General features: G+C 39.9%; 1 protein-coding gene across 1 annotated transcript; it reads left to right on the top strand.

The window, feature by feature from the left end:
* Positions 1-21,796: 21,796 nt before the first annotated feature.
* LOC138874814 (uncharacterized) lies at positions 21,797-22,450 on the top strand. The gene has a single exon (XM_070153600.1). The coding sequence runs from the start codon at positions 21,797-21,799 to the stop codon at positions 22,448-22,450; it is 654 nt and encodes a 217-aa protein (XP_070009701.1).
* Positions 22,451-23,044: the final 594 nt, after the last annotated feature.

The following is a 23,044-nucleotide window of genomic DNA, read 5'->3' as shown; positions in this document are numbered from 1 at the left end:
CACACCCATACACCAGGCCACCATAACACTCCTATCTACGTGAAGACCATGCCACACTCCACCTAACCTATCTCATGCACACCTGAGTTTGATGAAAAGGATCTGATTAGCAGGAACTTGGCCGAGGAACTTAAGAAACTGACCAGCTGGATTCAGGGCGTTAAGGGAAGAAAAGGAATCAAGGGGTTGAACTATGAGGACCTTTGCATACATCCTGATGTCAAACTACCTGAGGGGTAAAAACCTCCTAAGTTCAAAATGTTTGAAAGTACGGGTGATCCAAGGGTCCATCTGAGGACATATTGCGACAAGCTGGTTGGAGTAGGGAAGGATGAAAGAATCCTCATGAAGTTGTTCATTAGGAGTTTGAAAGGAGATACATTATCTTAGTATATCAGCCAAGATCCCAAGAAGTGGTCAAGCTGGGTAGGCATGGCATCTGACTTTATGGACAGATTCAGGTTTAATACAGAGAACGCATCAGACGTGTTCTATATCCAGAATTTGAAGAATAAGCCCACGGAGACGTTTCGTGAGTATGTTATCCGCTAGAGGTCCAAAGCTGCTAAGATTAGACCCCCTTAGAAGAGGAACAAATGAACAAGTTCTTTGTCCAGGCTCAGGACCTGCAGTACTATGAACGGCTGATGATGATTGAGAACTACAAGTTCTCCAACATTATCGAATTAGGTGAAATAATTGAAGAAGGTATAAAAGTGGTATGGTTACAAATTTTGAAGCCTTGCAAGCTACAAATAAGGCTTTGCAGTCCGGTGGTATGTCTAAGAAAAGGGATGTAGGGGCCGTGATGGTTGCACAAAGGACCAAGTCTCCCCTTAAATACCAAGCCTACCCAACACCTCCACTCACATACTAGCCAACCCTAAATTACCAAGCACCCTCATACCAAGCTCCGCCACCAACTTATCAATCATCTCCACCTCCTACATATCAACCTACTTCACCCAGATACTCCCAACCTGCTCATGTATACCAAACTTATAATGCTCAACCATCCCACTATCAATCCCCCCTTGCACGCCAAAATTTCCCTAGACCCCGATCTAATTTTGATTGCAGACCTCTAAAATAATATACAGCCATCGCTAAGCCCATTGGCCAGCTGTATGAGAGGCTCAAAGCTGCTGGTTATGTCGCCCCCATCCCTGTTGTAGCCCCTGAGAATCCTTCTCAGTGGGTTAACCCAAACAAGTCATGTGCCTACCACTCCGGCATGAAAGGGCACACCATCGATGAATGTCGTTTCTTGAAAGACAAGATACAGTCTTTGATTGATAACAAGATCATTTTGGCAAAGGAACCCGCTCCAAATGTCCGCAACAACCCTCTGCCAGACCATAAGGGTGGAGGTATCCACATGATTGAAGTAGAATATGATTGGGATCCCGAGGGATCAATCGGGTTGATCGCAGAAGGTGATAACCCGAAGAAACCAACAACTACTCTCAATCTAATCATAGTCCAGATCCAATTGTTTGAGGACGCTAAGGTGAATATGTCCATACCTCTTGAGTTTGAAGAAGCCCCATCCGCAAAGGCACCGACACTAATTGAGGTTGAATTCGTGTCTCCATCAAATGCACCCGCACCATTTGAGGTTGTTGTCTTGCCACCCAAGGCACATGTTCCATTCGAAGTGAGGATAGTCACGCTGATCCTAGTGGCGATGTCTACCATGCCACCATTCTATACAAATATTGTGCCCTAGGACTATACAGTCAAGGTGAGAAGGGAGGGCAAGGTTAGGATTGAAGAAATTATCGCAGCACAGGGTATGACAAGAACTGGTAGAGTCTATACCCCTGAACATCTGGTTGAATCAAGCAACCAGGCCTCCAGTCGGTCGCCCCTTATTGAGATAGGTCCGGACGACCTTTGGAGGAAAATACAGGCCAAGGAATATTCGATCATCGACCAGTTAAACAAGATGCCAATGCAAATATCCATTTTCTCTTTGCTGCAAAATTCTAAAACGCACATGAATGCTTTGTTAAAGGTGCTAAATAAAGTGTACGTACCAAGTAACATCACTAGCGGGGAAGTGGCTAATATGGTAGGACAAGTGCTGGAAAGCCATAAGATCACCTTTTATGAGGACGAGTTGCCACCTGAAAGGCTGGGGCACAATAAAGCACTGCATATCACCGTGCAATGCAAAGATTATTTCATCACCAAAATCCTGATCGATGGAGGTTCTAGTCTTAACATTTGTCCACTGGTAACACTCAAGAAGTTGGGTAAAGAGCTACATCAGATAAAGGATGGAGCAATCAATGTGAAAGCCTTCGATGGTTCTCAAAGGTCCACCATTGGTGAGATTAGTCTATGCCTGCAGATGGGACCAACCTGGATCGAGGTCGATTTCCAGGTAATAGATGTACCAACGTCTTACAACTTCCTGCTGGGACGGCCATGGATTCATGCTACTGGGGCCGTAGCATCAACGCTGGATCAGGCAGTAAAGTTCGAATGGAATTACCAGGAAGTGATCATTCACGACTACGGTAGCAACCCTTTATACAGTCACCAGACCATTCCGGCAATCGAGGGAAGAAGGAAGCTAGGAGGAGAAACTTACCACCACATTGAGCGGGTCAACGCTATCGACAAAGACAAATGGTGGGATAGTAAAATCGAGAGTATACTGAGTTGGAGTGGGTACGAACCTGGCAAAGGCCTCAGCAAGAACATCCAAGGAATTTCTAAACCCATAAAACTCAAGAAACATGGCACTACCTTCGGTTTGGGATATGAATACACCTGGGAAGAATTTAATAGTTGGTCGCCACGATGGCACAATCCTTACTACCCACTAGAGCAGCCAATACCGCATCTGGAGCAGACCTTCCAATAGGCCGACATTATTTATGGGTCAGATGAAGAAGAAGCACTTGCAGTAGTGAAGAACTTGTTTCCAGAGGACAGTGATATGGACTGTTACGTTATTCTCGAGGAGGAGGGAAGGAAGGACCTTCCATACAGGCTGTGAGCAAAGGAACGCATCTCAAGAATTAGACCATCAAGGCAACCAAATCCCGACGAGCCTCGGGGTAGCATGGCTAAAACAAGCAGTATTCACTATTTTACTTACTAAATGATTTTCTTTTCGCATTTTTCAATTTTTGCAATAAGATTTTCGATGTTCAAAACAGTTATTCAATTTATCAAAAGCATTTTTTTTATTTTTCTTACGAATTAATATTTATTGCCATCATTTTCTCTCCTTGCTTTACCAATACAACATTACTATTACTTGTCTTGATGAACCAATGACTGTGACATGCAATGAGACAATGCAACAAATGGACATGGATTCAAATGAAGATGACATACCTGACGAGTTTGTCAAAGAAGTTGAGAACATTGAGAACAGACCTAAGTCCAACCTGGACGAGACCGATATTACAACCTGGGAGATGCAGAAAACGTTATGAAAACACGAATTAGCATTCACCAATCGCCATCAGAGAAGAAAGAATACAAAAATTTCTAAAGGCGTATAAGGGCATATTCGCCTGGTCGTATGATTACATGACTGGTCTGAGTACATCTATTGTGGCCCACAAACTGCCAACCGATCCAATGTGTCTACCGGTGAAGCAAAAGCTTAGAAAGTTCAAGCCTGATATGAGTTTGAAAATCAAAGAAGAAGTCACCAAGCAGATCAACGCTAAGGTTCTCAGGGTAGCAGAATACCCGACATGGCTAGCCAACATTGTGCCAGTGCCAAAGAAGGATGGGAAGGTTAGAGTCTGTGTCGGCTACTGGGATCTCAACTTGGCCAGTCCGAAAGATGACTTCCATTTGCCAAATATACACATCCTAATTGACAATTGTGCCAAGCATGAGTTACAGTCATTTGTGGATTGCTTTGCTGGTTATCATTAGATCTGGATGGATGAAAAAGATACTGATAAAATGGCTTTCATTATGTCGTGGGGAGTGTACTGTTACAAGATGATGTCATTCGGCCTGAAGAATGCAGGGGCCAATTACATGAGGGTCATGACTACCATTTTCCATGATATGATACACAAGGAAATAAATGTATATATGGATGATGTCATTATCAAATCCAAGAAGGCCACTGACCATATAGAAGTTCTGAGGAAGTTCTTTAATAGACTGCAGAGATATAACCTAAAACTAAACCCCGCAAAGTGCACATATGGGGTTCCTGCTAGGAAATTGCTTGGGTTTATTGTGAGCCGCCGAGGAATAGAACTGGATCCATCAAAAGTCAAAGCCATTCAAGAACTACCACCGCCAAGGAACAAGAAGGATGTGATGAGTTTCTTGGGAAGGCTTAACTACATCAGCCAATTCATAGCACAATCTATAGTTATCTGTGAGCCAATATTTAAGATGTTAAAGAAGGACGCCGCCACCAAATGAACCGGTGACTGCCAAAAGGCCTTCAACAAAATCAAAGAGTACCTGTCAACACCACCAGTCTTAGTCCCGCCCAAGCCAAGTAGACCCTTATTACTCTACCTTGTATTGTTAGATGGAGCTTTCGGCTGCGTTCTGAGGCAGCATGATGAAACAAGGAGGAAGGAACAAGCCATTTATTATCTCAGTAAGAAGTTCACCCCGTACGAGGCTCGGTATTCTCTATTGGAATGCACCTGTTGTGCTTTGACTTGGGTAGCTCAGAAGCTGAGACATTACTTCTGCGCCTATACTACATATCTCATATCGAGAATGGATCCCTTGAAGTACATCTTTCAAAATCCCATGCCCACCGGCAAGCTAGCCAAGTGGCAAATCCTGTTGAGTGAGTTCGACATTGTTTACATAACTCAGAAAGTGGTCAAGAGACAGGCACTAGCAGACCACCTTGCTGAAAACCCCGTGGATGGAGGATACGAACCCCTGAAAACATATTTTCCTTATGAAGAGGTATCATTTATAGGAAAAGATATTGCGGAATCCTATGACGGTTGGAGAATGTTCTTTGATGGAGGAACAAACTTAAAAGGAGTTGGCATATGAGCAGTCCTAATATCAGAAACCGGTCAGCATTATCCGGTGTCTGCCAAACTCAGGTTCCCCTGCACCAACAATATGGCCGAGTATGAAGCCTGTATCTTAGGACTCAAAATGGTTATTGACATGAACGTTCAAGAGCTACTAGTGATTGGAGATTCAGACCTGCTTATACATCAGGTACGAGGAGAATGGATGACCAAGAACTCCAAGATAGTCAAGTATCTGCATCATGTAGAGGAATTGAGAATGAGGTTCACGAAGATGGAATTCCAGCATGTTCCTAGAATCCAGAATGAGTTCATCGATGCATTGGCTACCCTATCATCTATGATACAACATCCCGATAAGAATTTCATTGATCCCATTCCGGTGAAAATCCATAATCAGCCAGCTTACTGTGCCCATGTTGAAGAGGAAGTAAACAGAAAGCCTTGGTTTCATGATATCAAGGAATATTTAGCAAAAGGAGAGTACCTGGAGCTTGTGAATCCTACTCAGAAACGCACACTTCGGAGATTGTCCAACAACTTCTTTCACAGTAGAGGAATCCTGTATAGGAGGACTCCTGATTTAGGATTATTATGATGTGTCGACGCAAAGGAAGCATACAGGCCACTAGAGGAAATTCATGCTGGGACTTGCGGTCCACATATGAACGGTTTTGTCTTAGCAAGGAAGATACTCCGGGTTGGTTACTTTTGGATGACTATGGAAACAGACAACATCCAGTATGTCCAGAAATGCCACCGTTGTCAGATACATGCACACATGATAAAGGTACCTCCAAGCGAGCTTAACACAACAAGCTCACCGTGATCGTTCGCCGCCTAGGGAATGGACGTTATTGGACCAAGCGAGCCTGATGCTTCCAACGGACACAGGTTTATCCTAGTAGCCATCTACTATTTCACCAAATGGGTTGAAGCAACATCTTACAAAGCAGTGACTAAGAAAGTTGTGGCAGACTTTGTCCGCGACCGCATTGTTTGTCGATTCGGAATTCCAGAGTCAATCATTACTAATAATGGCTCCAACCTCAACAGCGACTTGATGAAAGCTATGTGCCAAACTTTCAAGATCAAACACAAGAATTCCACAGCCTACAGACCTCATATGAATGGAGCTGTAGAAGCTGCCAACAAGAATATCAAGAAGATATTAAGGAAAATGATAAAGAATCACAGACAGTGGCATGAGAAATTATCATTTGCTCTATTAGGGTATCACACCACAGTCCGCACATCAATCGGGGAAACCCCTTATATGCTGATTTATAGTACATAGGCTATCATTCCCGTTGAGATAGAAATTCCTTCCCTAAGGATCATACAAGAAGCTGAGCTCGATGACGCAGAGTGGGTAAAAAGTCGTTATGAGCAACTAGCCCTTATAGACGGAAAGAAAATGAATGCAGTCTGTCATAGTTAACTTTATCAGAACAGAATGTCCAGAGCCTTCAACAAAAGAGTCAAGCCAAGACAGTTCACACCGGGGCAACTGGTGTTAAAGAAAAAAATTTCGTTCAAGATGAAGCCAAAGGGAAGTTCCCTCCAAACTGGCAGGGTCCATACATGGTTCATCGGGTTTTGACAGGAGGAGCCCTCATACTTGCAGAAATGGACGGGGAAGTCTGGCCAAAGCCGATCAATTCAGATGTAGTCAAGCGTTACTATGTGTAATCGTTATGCTTTCCTTATATGATGTAAATTGAACTACGCCTGAGATGATTCCCGTTTAAGAGGGGATACGTAGGCAGCCCTATGGGTTCGGTCACAATTCAATAAAAATTTCATCCACCCCCCCCCCTCAATTGGAAACTGGAATAGAATTTTGAGGAGGACCCTCAAAATTCCGAAGTAATTTCAGCCGATCGCCGCACAAGCAATAATCAAAACATCAACCCATCAAACTGGGGCAGAATTTTGAGGAGGACCCTCAAAATTCCATAGCAGGAGAGGTTGTAATGTCTTGAACTACGTCACAGTCAGCGGTTCATCTAAAAGCTATTTTTTAGTTATACATTTATGTCATACTTTTACAAAATCATGCATGTTTATTGAGACTGATTTGTTTAGCAATGCTACCCCAATGATACAGATGGTATCACCAGATCAAAGTCGAACGAGTCAAGCAAAGCCAGCGGGGATACGAACTAACCTCCCCCTTACAAAACTCACGATTTTTCTTTGAATGCAGGCACTAGGATTGCGAAATCGTTAAACATACTATACGCCCATGGGACAAACATTGTTCAAGAATACGATTCTCAGAACCGTTGCACTTGCCAACATTTGCCATCAGCACACACTAGTGATGTTCCTTATGTCACAATACTCCCATTAATCACAACGTCGTAGTCTGCTATCAGCTAAGAAAACTCTACAGTCATTTGTTATCTTATTTCTTACATAAGGTTACCATTCTGCCTTCCGAGACTAAACGTTGTCTCCATCTGCATCTGCATTGCATAAGGCTACTATTCTGCCTTCCGACTTGCATAAGGCTACTATTTTGCCTTCCAAGACTAAACGTTGTCTCCATCTACATTTGCATTGCATAGGCTACTATTCTGCCTTCCGACTTGCATAAGGCTACCATTCTATCTTCTGAGACTAAACAATGTCTCCATATGTAATTGCATTGCATAAGGCTACTATTCTGCCTTCCGACTTGCATAAGGCTACCATTCTGCTTTCCGAGACTAAACGCTGTCTCCATCTGCATTTGCATTGCATAAGGCTACTATTCTGTCTTCCGACTTGCATAAGGCTACCATTCTGCCTTCTGAGGTTAAGCTCTACCTCCATCTACATTTGCATTGCATAAGGCTACTATTATGCCTTCCAATTTGCATAAGGCTACCATTTTGCCTTCCGAGGTTAAACTCTACCTCCATCTGCATCTGCATTGCATAAGGCTACTATTCTGCCTTCCAATCTACACAAGGCTACCATTCTGCCTTACGAGGTTAAGCTCTACCTCCACTTGCATTCGCATCTTTGCATAAGGCTACTCTCCTGCCTTTTGAGGCTAAGCTCTGCCTCCAATTTTCTTCGAAACTAAGTGTTATCCCAAGCACTATTTATCTCGCTTCTCTTACAGGCTAAGATTCGCCCTTCAATTCGCAAGATTGAGCTCTGTCTTGTCCGCATCATACTACTGCATCCTTCATAGGCTAAAATATCGCCAACTCATCCAAAGGCGTCATCGTTCGGAGGCACCATCTTCATGGACCGAGAACACCATGCCATGGCCTAAGGATCTCTTTCCATCTTTTATATATCATTATTCAAAGGCGTCATGGTTCGAAGGTACCATCCTCATAGCCCAAGAACATCACTTCATGGCCTGCAAATCCTGCATCGAACAACCCATGGCCCAGGATATCATGGTTTGAGGACGCCATTCCTAACCATTCATGGTCCGATGGGAATTTGCATCATGTTTAAATTACGCAATATATGCTTGTATCGTTTATTTGCAGGTAATTCGGCGATCAATGGTCATCCTGGCAGGAGCGGTCCCGCTCTAGTTCTCCTAACCATTCCCATAAGTCGTTTGTTCGTCCAACCCTATGTGTTGCGTCCGTTCTTGTAAAACTTCATCGATATACTTCGCCGATGACTCTTGAACTACATACAGCCTGATTCCTGTAAAACCAGGGATATGTAGGCAACTCAGAAACCAGGGTGCGGCCTAAATCTCTTCAAACTGTTTGGCTCAGTCAAAATTGGCCATCATATCTTTACCCGACAACTCTTTCATCCTTCCCGGGTAAAAAGGGGCAGCTATTGATACCCAATTTTTCCTCAAACTATTTTTTAAATTTGTATATATACTTTCAAAATTGCTTTTTATAATAATTGGTATTTTTCCATAATTTTTCATATTATTAATTTATTTATTTTTTAATTTATTCAGTACTTTATATCCAATAATTATTCATAAATTACATTATAAGTAATTTCAAAGTATTTCTTAGCTTAATATATCATTTTTAATCCTATTAGGATTTAATTACTTCACAAATTAGCCAATTTGGCATTGTTTGGCTATAATTACATTAATTTTGCAATTATAGCCTAATTGTACACTTTATGCTATTTTAATTCAATAATCGGTTATTTTATACTTTAAATATTAGTTAATTACCTTAATTTCACCTATTTAGCTTTGATTTTATTTTATCTAATTATTAGCTATTTTTATTAATGATTTATCTAATTTTGATGGGTATTTAATAACTAGCCATTCTTATTTAAATTATAACCTAATTAAACCTGGTCCAAATTAAATAACCCACCAGACCCCAAGCCCAATACCCTATCCTACCAGGCCTAATCCCTATTCCTTCTGAGCCGTTGATTATTTTGAATCAATCAAATCAGCCCCTTTCTAATTTAACCCCCTAATGACTACCACGTCTCTCATTCCTCCTCCCCCCTATTCTCTCTCAACTGATCTCTATATATCCCTCTCTCTATCTCTGGTTCTCTCTAGAACTTTCTCTTCTCCCCTCCTCTCCGATGGACCCTGTCTACCTTCTCCGGCCACCTCCCTCGACGGAAACTATGGCCTCTCATCATCTCATGGCCTCTGTTTCACCCCACGCCGATTTGACACTACCCTGAGCCCTGAGGTCCTCAGGTGAACTTGGAGCAGTTCAACTCCTACCCATGGTCCTTCATACCATTTTTCGGCCACCTCCGGCCGTTCGAGTAAGATCTATGACTTTTCCGGCTAAAACCGTTAACATTTAAGGTTTTCTCATCTTCACTGGGTTCTCTAAAACCCTAACTCTTCAGATTTTCCGATTTCTTTTAGATCTGTGTATATTATGAGCTTTTGTTGTTTTCCTCAAAAGTTTTTTCCGATTTTTCTAAAGCAACTCTTCATCTTCAAACTAGGGTTTCTTAACCCCTTCTCAAAATGACTTTCCCCATAATTTTTGATATTATTCTATGATTCTTACTATGTTTAAACAGTTATTTAAGTTTCTCTCTTTTATCACGCTAAGAACCCAAATTTTTGGTTTTAATCCTGGGTTATAAGACTGTCTTTGCTTATTTGCTCGTCTGATTTGTGCGTATATCTGTTTCTCATGCATATGTTTTGACTCTCTGTGGTTTTTACCCTATTGTGCTTATTAGGGTTTCTGATTTTTTTTCTCCCGCCTATATTATGTTTACTTTGTTTATTGACAGAAATTTGTATTGATTTCCCGTAATCAGTACTACTTTTATTGAATCCCTGATGTCATGTGATTGATACTCTTTACTGATTTCATGTGATGATATTTTGTGTTGATTTACGACTTCTAAGTTATCTTCTTGCCGTGTTACATGGCTGACTATACTGTTAATTGGTTCTTATTATTTCCTTAATTAGAGCCTCATAAACCTAGCCCAAATTGTTTACTATGTACCGATGTTGTTTGAATTCTTTCCTTATTTGTCACCTGCTTTCTACCGTTGGTAAATTACTCCCTTAATTAATAGAGACTTGGCTGATTTTCGATCCTTAATTGATCACGTAGTTCTATAATTGCTGAACAATTTATTCTTACCTTATGGACCTGACTCTCAAACTATTATATATACCATCTTCTCTTTTCATTATACATGAACACAGTAGTTCAAAACCCTCTCTCACACAAAAAGAAAACATTCTTTTGCCCTCTCTTTTCTCTGGTTATTCGCTATTGTTCTAAGTCATTCAGCTGCAAGTCAAGGCTGATTACTCTACTCTCTTGCCCCTCACTTTGTGTTTACTTCTTTACTGGTATGTTCTGATTTTAGTTTAAATTTCAAAACAATGTGTTTCTTTTACTGTTTCATTTCATCCTGTTTCGAGTATGTTTTCACTTATGGTTCTGTTGATTTAGCTTGCAATTGATATGTTTACTTCATCACTCCATCAGCATGCTTCTGAAGGTCTCCCCTCCCTTAGACTCATCATGTTTAAAAAGGGTCATTCCCCCTCCTCATATACCCCAATGTGGCCCTTCCCTACTTGTGTTTCTCTGATTTCTAGCATGAACCTCTCTATGCAAAATAGTTGGTTATCCTTAAGTTACATGATTCTGTGTTAAATCTAAGGTTCTCTAACCCATTTAGCATATTACTGATTCTATACTTAAGTGCTCCTGCAACTATGTATTTACTTATGTGTCCAATGTGTCCCCAAATCCCACTACCTCTATTTGTGGTTGTTGAACCTGCCTTGGTCCTATGTTCCCTGGTTATATGTGAACCTGTTTTGGGTGCTGTGTTTGGACTATTACTCTGCTCTCTTTTCAAAACTACCCTATTGAACAACTCCCCCCTATTGTTTTACAAAACTATTTCAAACAAGTCTTTCAAACTATTTTCCTGCTTAAATCTTTACAACACTATGACAAGCACTCTCACTCTACTCTTAGACCACTAAGTTCTGCCCCTTTTGTATGGGCCTTGCCTTAGGACCCTTGAGCTCCCTCTAAACTTGGACACATGAAAGTTGGCCTTTCCACACTGCACTTACTCTGTTTTGGCTATGAAATCTGGGTGTGAGCACTACCCGGGATCCCTTGAGATCCTTAGGAAACTCTGACAAACCAGGATATGAGAAAGGCTATGAAACAATCTTGGTATTTGAGGTGTTAGAGTTAGATTTATTACATAACTCATAGAGGAAGTCCTAATAAGGTGCGGAAAATCTGGGCCTATTTTCAGGCTCTCCACAGTGTAACTTTTTATTTTTTTTTACTTATATAATTCATTTCAGTATTGGTCTGTAATAATTTGTTGTAAACAAGTATTGGGAGCTGGCAAGTGAAAAGGGGAGGGTAGTTATGTATGCTACCAACATCAATGGGTAGAAACCATGTCTTAGGTTTACATTTCCTATATCTGCATTAGAATCCACGTGTAAGATCAACCTATTCAAAGCATGTCATGTATTAGATACCATGTTCTTAGGTTTACTGTTTCAGCATCTCATTTGGCGTCACTTTACCACTTAGAAATCCTACTTTAGGCTAAATAACAGCATCAACATAAAACTGTTGCTCCTGCACGTCTTAAAGTCATGCTGTAACTCTTTGGGCATTTAGAAATCATGCTTTAGGAATTCTGCAATCATTCTGCATTTTCATATGTGCACGTTAGATACCCTATTTTAGGATCTGGTCACAATCCCTGCATGTCTTTGCAAAGTTTAGAACAGCATGCTTTAGATAAATAACTTCCAAACTATTTTTTTTTTAATAATTTTGGTAATTGCTGCATATTATTTTACGCTTAGCCAAGTCTTATGTAATCAACTTTAAAATAAAACCAGAACTGCCTTTGTGATTAATGTTTAACTGTCAGCATGTTAAAATCAGTAGGCAAGCTTGATTAGGACTTCTTCTCTGAGTCATGTAATAAATCTGACTCTGTTGTTATCACTTAGATACCATGATTAGGATCTGAATTTAGACTTTAATTGTGTATGAGTCATGTTGTTTATGTATGATGTGTGTGGAGGTATATATGAGCCTTTCATTTGTCTTCCATGCTCCTCTTAATTGAAGTCCTGTTTGTTTATTATATGTCACCTTAGTATTTTACCTTTAAACTTGAGGGTCTCCCTAGAACCCCTTTTATAGGATAGGAGCCCTAAATTCCTCCGGGACTGATAGGAAGGGACGGGTAACAGTATGCAATAGGGGTCGAGACCAACCCTCTCTTTAATTACCTTCATGGGGCGGGAAAGGGTAGATATGGATATGATGACCGGTGCATTAATACCACGTGTAGCCCCTCTTTGAGGAGTGTCATACCGGGTATTGCATTGATGTGATCCATATTATCAACAAACCTAGGACACCCCCCTTTACATTCACAAATATGCTTAGATTGTAATTCTTTTTAAAATCTTGCTTTTCATTAATTGTTTTTTTAAAAAACCTGTGTATTTTAACTTAAATCCCCCACTATTTGAGTCCTACTTGTTTATTTGCTAATTGTATTTATTCACAAAAATTGTTTGGCCGAGAACCACACTAGTGGATCCTGAGGGGTGCCTAACACCTTCCCCTTAGGATAATTTCAAGCTTTTACCCTATCTATGGTTATCAAACATGGTTATAAATGAACCCTTTAGGTGCCCTAATGCACCTTAAATTGTTAGGTGGCAACTCTTCAAAAACTGCAAACTCCCTTTTCCAAAAGGAAAGAGTTGTCCCAACCAAAATGTCATAAACCCGATTTCGCGAGAAAAGGGGGTGCGACAGTACATAAGATTTTTTGCCTTTGCCTTCATAGTGATGATTGCAGCTTGTTCATCAGTGTAATCATCCAAGTCTAGAGGATCAGTTGATGTGATGATTTCACCATTTGCATCTTTCGTAGGAGGAATTGGAAGATTTCCCTTTTTTCATCACACGCCATACTTGATGTCGTATGACATGGTGTATGTTTCCATGCGAACCTTCCAATGTGAAAAATGCTGACCATTGAAGTAAGGAGGTCGAACCTGAGAGGTTCCTTCTTGAAAGAGAGCACAGGCAACAGTGTTGGATCCCATTGATCTTTTTCTCACTAGTGGTAAAGCACAAATTGTGAGTCTTGCTCTGATACGAATTGAAAGTACAAGAGGGAGGGTGAATTATTGCCTAATTAAAATTTAGTCGACTAGCATGGATATTAGTTGACTAATTCACGAGACAGAAAGAGTAAAAGCACTAAAGAGCAATGGTAAGATACACACGATTTATACTGGTTCAGTACCGTTGTGGTACTTATATCCAGTTCTCTTGGGTCACAAGGGTTCCCTTAAGATCTTTGAATAAATTTACACGATTGATGGTAATTTTTGTGTTTATCATCAACATAGAGAATCAACAGTTGAGTTCTAATAAAGTGACACAACTTTCTTTTGTACTCTATATCTCTCTATCTTTTGAGACATTGATAACTCAGAATTACTGTGTTTGAACTAAGAAGTAGACAGATTTGGAATACTCTTTTTGTAGTTGCGTAATCTTCCTCTTGAGAAAGATTCCTTTTTATACCAGAGAAAAGAGCCGTTAAATCCTTTTTAGAAATGGGAGGCATAAGATCTTTGATTAAGGGATTTGACCCAAGAGATGCCTCTTTGAATCTTGCTCTTTGACTGACCCAGATTCGAATGTGACCTTCCATGTTACAGCTGATTTCAAAGAGGGATTAATTAGTGAGCATATTCTGTGAAACTGGAATGATCAAGATTGGTAATCTGAGTTCCCTTGATTGAGTCAAAATGCTACTTGATTGACCATTAATGATTGTAACTGAATCTTCATTCAATCCTTGATTAGGGACGAGTCAAGCTGTCTCTTAGTGATCATTAATGCAGTAACTAATTCTTCCTTCTTCCTTTATTTTGAATCCAGTAGTAATCTTGCTAATCATCTTTATTCTATCCTTTTTGTTTACCTTGAAAATATAACATAAGATAATATTGTCATCATTGAAACTTAAACTTAAAACCTATCACAATCTGGCTCAAATCTCAAGCATTCTCGCCTGGCTTTGCCAATGGTTTGTCCAACAATTTCAACATTTTGTTGTATTGGGATATTGTTAGTAGTTTCCTAAAGATCTCCATCCAACAGGACACGAAGAGGATGAACTGAAAGTTTAGCATCCTTCTTTGGTTCTCTTTCAATAGGTTCTTGAAAGCTTTCCCAATTATCATTACTCCAACTGTTTCCACCATCAGATACCTCACCAATATCCTTTTTAGTTTCTCCCCGAGTAAATTGCCCCTCCCATTCTCTTAACATAGCCAATAATATTTCCACATGGGATTCAAATTCAGCCAATTTAGATTATGGGTGTCTAACGGGCTGGGTCAGCCCGTTTTCGGACCGGCCTAAACCAGTTGAAACTGGAACCGACCCGGACCGGTACAAGGGGGCCAGGTGGGGCTGGGTTAAAGGGGTATGGGGTTTGGTCCGTTCACCTATTTTCAACAGGTTAACTAGATCGGTCAAACCCGGTCAACAGAAATATTGTAGAACCGGTTAAATCGACCCTAATCGGTTAACGGCTAGTTTTTTTTAAAATTGTTGATTGGGCAGCACATGTTAACCGTTGGCTACGGTCACCTGCCAAGGAGTCGTTGCCCAATGGTTGATTTGCACAATTAGCCCTTTTGGGCCTTTTTTTAAAAAAAAATTAACACTTTTGTAATTACAAATTTAACCCTTTGAAAAACTATAAATACACCCCCCCCCTCTCTTCATTTCTTCACTCATCTCTCATTTCTCAAACTCAAATTCTCAATTCAAGTTAAATCATGCCTCGTACTTCTAGAGTGCGCTCATATGTTTGGGAACACTTTGAGGTGGTAGAAGAAAATGAAGAAGTTCAGAAAGTAAAGTGCAAGAACTGTGGTTGAGTCTTAAATCTTTGTCCAAAGTGTGGCACAGGCAGTTTAAGGAGGCATATGAAGAGTTTCTTGAGCGTCCTCCGGAAATTCGTATTTAAGTTGATTTTAGACAATTTGTGTTATTTTAAAATTATTAGACGTATTTTGCTCCATGTTTTAGTTTGTTAGATTAATTGAAGTATTATTATGCATGAAAATTTAGTTTTATTCTTTTTTTATTAATTTACTTGTTAAATGCAAACTTCAATTTTGTAATTTTGAAATAAATGTAGCACTTGCAATTTATAAGTGCATTTTTTTCCATCTTCATTGTATTATTTATATTTTTACTTTATATTAATATAACTTACAATAGTTATACAAAATACAAAAAAAAATTAAAAATTACACTAACCCGGCCCGGCCAGCCCTTTGTACCCGTAACCCTTACGGTTCATTTTTTGCCTGAATGAACCCGAACCCGTTAAACCTGGTAAACCCCAACCCGTAACTAGCCCGGACCCCAACCCGTACGGTTCCTAAATTATCCTACCCAGCCCGGCCCACCCGTTAAACACCCATTTAGATACTCCGAGGAAGCAAGAGACAGTAGAATTCCACAATCGAAAGATCTTCAGGTGTAATCTCTATGCAGGGCAAGACAACTGAGTAGATTTTAGAGCAATCAAAGTATTTGTGAACTTATTAGATGCATCTAAAAGGGCAGCCCGGTACACTAAGCTCCCGCTATGCGCGGAATTCGGGGAAGGGCCGGACCACAAGGGTCTATTGTACGCAGTCTTACCCTACATTTCTGCAAGAGGTTGTTTCCACGGCTCGAACCGTGACCTCCTGGTCACATGGCAGCAGCTTTACAAGTTATTAGATGCATCTAGTTTCTTCGAAATCCCATCAGCACAGTGTTCTTGCAGTTGCACTATGCAAATTCTCCCAAGAATGAACTTCCACCTCTGACTCAGAAGAAAATCCTTGTTGTTTTTATCAGTAGCTGCAATAAGTTGCATAAGCTCCAGCATGTAAACTCGAACATGGTTGGAGAGATAAAAGTTCTCAGAAAACTCTTCCAATCTCTCCCAAACGGCCTGCCTGACACTCTGCAAATTTTCCAAGTCACCATCTAATTTACTCAAAGAAAACAAGTAATGGTGGAGACACTGGTGCCAATGCCTCAACGTTGTTTTCATTGATGTGAGCAGAAACTTCACTGTTGAAGCAATCCAAGTTCAAATCTTGAATTCCAGCAATATTTTTGAAGTTTAGATCCCCGATAAAGGACACCTTGCAACATTCTTCTTCAGTAGTCTTGGAAAAACGAGCAATATGAATAGAATCAGAATGCACTGGATCCTTTCGTTCATATAGCTGCAAGTAACAGTCAGAGAGGAGACCATATATTAGAGAAAGCCTCTTCTTATCTGCAGGGTATATCGAAGAGGAAATAACTTTTATTGTTTCTGCAGCACCAGCTAGTATATCTTCTCTGTGATTTGACACTTCCGTTTTAACATCATCGGTGCTCCAAGCCTCAGAAACCAAGATAGACCTCAGGTAATGCAGCACCACCTGAATAGGAGAGGAGCACTAGGAGAAAGAGTTAGTTTTCTAGCATCTTAGAATCTGTAATTGTCATCTCAGTTACTCTTCTGGTTTAACAAACGTGCATACCTTGCTGCAATCTAAGCTATAAGTATTGGCCAACTTCAATACATCCTTCACAATGTGTTTCTTCTCTGGGGTAATGGACTCGACAAATGAAAAAACAACACTCTATCTGTAGTCCATGTACCCCAATAAGAAGCGAGTAGTTTCAACACCAGGGATTATTTGTTCTAAACTCCTTGAACGCTCTGCAATGCGCTTTTGCTCTTCTAGCTTCAGTTTCCATCTCTCCAAAATGTGGATTGTGCTTTGTCTATTTGTTCTTTTTCGTATGAATTAAAAGACGAGGTTAGAGTAGCAATAAGAAAAATGAACATGCAAAGCAAAATACAAAGAGTTCTCCACCTAGGGTAAAAAATAATAAGGTAGATCATATAGGTCTAAATTAACAAAATCATCTGAGAAAATCAGTTTATGTTTCTGTTGGAATTTCCAACCACTGCAGCTTCCCTTGCAATAGCTTCTTGTACTGCTGCTATGTCATCGTGCGAGCTCAACCCAAGAAGTTTGGCTAGTTCAATGATCTCATCAACATTAAGATAGGCTCCACCTTGACTTCTAACAACCTAACTTAATTATTTCCATTGGATTTTTAATTTGCCTGAATTGCATCGGCGACAAGGTGACACCAAGGTTGGGAAGTTTAACAGTTACGTCAATAACATCAGTCTCCACCCTCACAATTCTGCTAGTTGGAAAGATATTGAAGCATTCTTTAGCCTTCTAAATCTGGCAGAATTTATCAGCTTAATTGGAAAATTGTCATACATGTCAATTTGAATTGCACTACTTTCGAAGAGCATGCGCAACCAATGTAAAACATTAGTTCTCAGAACATAATCTGGACACACTTTAGCCAAAAGCAGAATGCATCTTTATTTATTTATCTTTTTTCTTATAATGGTGGTTTCCAGGCAAGCTTTCCCGCATCTAGACTACTCCACCGGGTATTTGCTATCTCTAATCAGCTATGTTGCGCGGACTCTCCAAAATGTAGCCGCACCAGTATCGGATCCTTCAAAAATGCACTACTTTTGGAGGATCCGACACTTATTCGGCCACATTTTTGGAGAGTCCGAGCAACATAGCTAATCAGCACAGCTACCACGTAACTCTGCCACCAAGGTGTATGCAGATGGTAAGAAACTATGTTGTGTGTTTTGTCTCTGCTTGTAAGGGTGTACTGTGGGCCGGGCCTAGCCCGAGACCGGCCCGAGACCGCGTGCCAAACGGGCCAAACGGGCCGGTTTAAACGAGTCGGTCTCTAGTGGTGCAAAAGCCCATAGCGGGCCGGTCCTGACCAAATAGCCCGTGAGCCCGGGACTGTTTAGCCCGGGACCGGCAGGCGAGCCTGGGCCGGTTCAACCGGGCCAAACGGGCCCAACGGCTATTTTTTTAAAAAAAATCTTTTTTTTAAAAAAGGGCCAACGATCAGATTTTTAAAATCTAGCCGTTGGCCTTCAATTTTCAGTCATTTGGAACTTTAAAAAATAGCTATTTGACCCCCAAACTTTTTATAAATACACGTTTTCCCTATTCTCAACTATAAATACCCTCTCATTCTTTCATTTTTACTCACAAATTCATCAATTTCTCTCTAATTTTCTTCTACAATTGCTTACTTTATTATTGCAATTTCGTGAAAAATTGTGAAGTTGGTGAATTGAAGTATTCAAGTCTTCAACGATATTCAATTTTCAAGAAGTTGTTCGTCAATTCAGTAAACTCGTTCCAACTCTTAAGTTTTAATATTATAGTTTTGTTTGTTTTATTTAGTATAATTATAATTAATATGGATTTTTCTTTGAAAAAAATATTTGGTGGTAAGGGTAAGGGAAAATCTAAAATTGGTGAATCTAGTCGCCAAGCTACTACTCTTCCTCCGGCTCTCCGACCCATACTTATTACCCGTCCTCCTCCACTTATTATTCTTGATAGTGATAACCTTTCTTTTCAATTTTCCGATAGTCAATTTTGCCATGATGTTGCACCAGGCCAACAATTAAATGAAGAAGTTATGAATGTTCTTTATCCTAATCAAACGATCTTTGAAAATGATAAGGAAAATGATGATTTAGATGAAACGCAACCGGATTTAGATGATACACCTACTAGTCCTGTTAATAACCCAACTGATGCCCCGCCTGACCCTCCTGTAGTAACCCCTACTTTTAATAGAAAACCTTCTAAACGGCCCGAAACATCTCTTGTTTGGAACTTTTTTACTCAACTAAGAGAACAAAATAAGGCTAAGTGTAAAACTTGTGGGTCTTTGATGGCTCATAAATATACTGGAGATCGTAGCGATACGGGTAGTTTGACTAGACACATATTGAAACATCCTAAAGATAAAGCTAGATATTTACAAATGAAAGCTGCGCAAGAGGGGACAAGTGTAGATACTACGGTTAACCCTAGTACAGGTTCAAATCTAGTTCAACCGGGAATTAACACTGTTACCGGTGGCATTTTATATTATGATCCAAATAAAGATCGTGAAGAATTGGCAAAAATGGTTACTGTTATGTGCTTACCCTATAGTTTTCCTTCTAACCCTCATTTTGTGCATTATATTAGAAGAGTTTTTAATCCTACTTATAAAGGATGGCCTCGCGCAACCGTAAAGAGTGATATTTATAAATATAAACATATATATATATATATATACTATATAAGGCAATATATAATTATATATACATACTATACATACTATGTATACTATATATATTTATATAGCTATATATAAGCAATTTATATTAGTATATACATATATAGTTTTGCAAGAAATTGCAATAGATAAAAAAAATTAAAAAAAATAGCCCGGAACGAAAAAACCCGTTTAGGCCCGCGGGCCCGGCCATTTAGCCCGAGACCATGTGGGCTTAGGACCGCAGTGGGTCAGTTCCACTCATTTGGCCCGTTAGGCCTAGGACCGTTTGGCCCGGGACCGCCTCAGCCCGGCCTGCCTAAGCACAGGCCGGTTGGCCCAGCCCGTTTGGCCCATTTAGGCCCAAGCTCGGACCACAATACAACCTTATCTGCTTGTCTGCTGGGATTTAATCCTGATCACTAAGGTTTGCACCAACTTCATTGACCATTAGGCCACATCCTTACATGTTTATTAAATAGTTGAAGGTCTATTCTGAATGATAATTGAAGTCAACACATACTTAAACAATTTTAAGGCGCATCCAGGCCTGATGACAATTTTGAACGAATACTATCCGATACTATCCAACAGGAGTAAAGAGAAAAAATCTGGGCAACATAAAAATGAAAAACCTAACCTGGTAAAGCGCCAATATTCTTCCTTGAGGTCTGCATCTTTAGAATCTATTAAACCACAATTCTGAAAATACAAAGAAACAGACACATGAAATGAGACAAACTAGTACGGGAGTAATACGACTATGACAATCTTAAATTATCAGATATGTCATGGATTTAATAAGAGCTTTCATCTCAATTTGAAACTATAGATGGGCAAATGACAACTTCCAACCCTCTCCCTAAAAAGAGAGGGAGAAAAAGGAAAAAGAGAGAAAGGGAAAAATAATATTGTAAACTTCAACACTTCTGTAAGTGCTGTACCAAATACATGTAAGAATTTTTTTCAACTAGTTTTTGGTATTCCATTCATTTCAAGCGAGCCTTTGACATACTTTAATTTATATGCCCCAAAAGTTTGATAATCAGAAAAGCGTAGATGAGAATACATTGAATATCCATCAACATCAGTGCCTATTGTTGGCACAAGTAAAGGTGAGTTTTGAAGACTGATAAAGGAACTCAGACATGGACCAGGTTCATCCTAGTGAACCACAGATATGGTCAACTCAAGCATGTGAGATGCATGCAAAGGAGATAAACCTCACTTACCAGAAATGATATCTCCTGATCCTGATCGAAAAGATTGCATATTGGATAAGGAGAAAGACTCCTTACACAAAGAGAACACGGTTTAAGAAATGGATATAGTTAGAGGATGAGACCATCTAGAACTCTTCCACCAAGAAAGAGTAGCATCAGTATTCTAGTCAATCTCTAATTACTAACTCCATAAATATCAGTGATGTTCTCTTTTACAAGTAATGCACATACGCAGAAGTTAAACGTGAATTGAGAACAAAATAGCAAGGCAATTTTGCAAGCAATTTATGTGTGATTCGACCATGCAATCCTGAAGCTACTTGAACCAGATAGAAGAACCAGTTCCAAGTGTCTATCTTTTTTTCTAGTTCAATTGTAGTAGGTGGTTTCATATTGTACCTTTCAGCTTTATCTAGAAGCAATTGTATTAAGTACTTAGAGTTTTCAAGTTAGAGTTAACTTGAAGTTGTCACAACAGTTGAGGCTGTGTGTTACAATGGGGTTAGAGTTAATCTTAGATTTACAAAAGAATTTTTGTAAATGCAGTTTTTGGCTCAGTGGTTTTAGTGGAGAGTTTGGGAAAATCCTATTGGAAGGTAGGTCATAGTTTTTTCACCTTTTGAGCCAGGCGTTTTCCACGTAAAATCTCTGTGTTCTTTAATTTCTGTATTTATAATTCTGCAACAGTAGTAGTTAGAACACATAGAAGAACCAGGTCCTTCTATAATCAGTTTAAATGAAAAATTGGGCACCACACAAATCACCCCCTCTATTATGTGGTATTAAAGTTTCGAACATCAATTGTTATTAGAGCGAGTTATCCTTAAAGAGGTTAACACCTTAGGAACAGACCAAGATGAGTGCACCACCTAAAAACTGGGAAGGACAATCCACTACGAGGCCTCCACTCTTTAATGGCCAGTACTACTCCTGGAGGAAAAACAGTATGAGAGATCATATCATCAGAGAGGACTATAAACTCTGGGACATTATTACTGATGGTCCCCTGGCCAGCACGAAGAAGAATGTTGAAGGAGTGGATGTGTCAAAGACTAGAGATGATTGCACTGGTGAGGACTTGAAGAAGTGGGAAAAGAATACTAAGGCCAAGAAATGGCTTGTGTATGGACTTGGTCCAAACGAGTACAACAGAATTCAAAGTTGCACTACTACTAAGGAAATTTGGGACACTTTACAAGTGGCTCATGAAGGAACTCCTCAAGTGAAGAGATCAAGAGGAACAATGTTGTACTCTCAATATGAGAATTTTACCATGAAGGAAGGAGAACCCATCCAAGAGATGTATACAAGGTTCACAACACTAACAAATAAACTTAAGTCTCTTGGAATGATTATCTTTGAAGAAGACAAGGTTGAGAAAATTTTAACAAGGGTTCTGCCAGTTACTTGGGAAAGCAAAATCACTGTTATTCATGAATCAAAGAACATTGCCACTCTCAAGTTGGACGAGTTGATTGGAAATCTCACTGCCTATGAACTGAGAAGGTAGACCATGAAGATGGATGCTCCCAAGAAAGAAAGAAGCCTGGCTCTCAGAATTGTTGAAGGTGCAGATCTTGAGGAAGATGAAATGGCTATGATCACGAAGGACTTCAAGAAGTATCTAATGAGAGGAAAGGGTTCTCAAGAGTTGCAACTTACAACAAACCAAGGGTCCTTGAAAAACAGACCAACGAGGATTGTTACAAATGTGGTAAGACTGACCACATGATCAAAAACTATCCTCAATGGGAAATAGAATGGAAGAAGGAAAGGGTTGAACGAAGGAACAGGAAGAAGAAACAGGTTCATCCCAAGGAAAACAAAGGATCAACAAAGGCTATGGTTGTTGCCTGGGGAGAAAGCTCAGATGATGATTCAGAAGATGAAGATGGAGATAAACAAGCATTTATGGCCATTGGAGAATCAAATGATGAACAAGAGGTAAGTGTGATTCATCTCAAAGACAAGATTAAATTTTTGTCTAAAGAAAAGCTATCTGAGTTACTGCTAGATTTCATTGATGAGTCTGAGGTCATAAACAATGAAAAGGAACAGCTGTCTAAGGAATGTGTAATCTTGAAAGCGAAGTGCAAGAATCTGG

The sequence above is a fragment of the Nicotiana sylvestris genome, chromosome 8 (genome assembly GCF_000393655.2).
Source record: "Nicotiana sylvestris chromosome 8, ASM39365v2, whole genome shotgun sequence".
Taxonomy (NCBI): domain Eukaryota; kingdom Viridiplantae; phylum Streptophyta; class Magnoliopsida; order Solanales; family Solanaceae; genus Nicotiana; species Nicotiana sylvestris.
The sequence above is the reverse complement of the archived record's forward strand: the minus strand, read 5'-3'. Positions and strand labels throughout refer to the sequence as shown.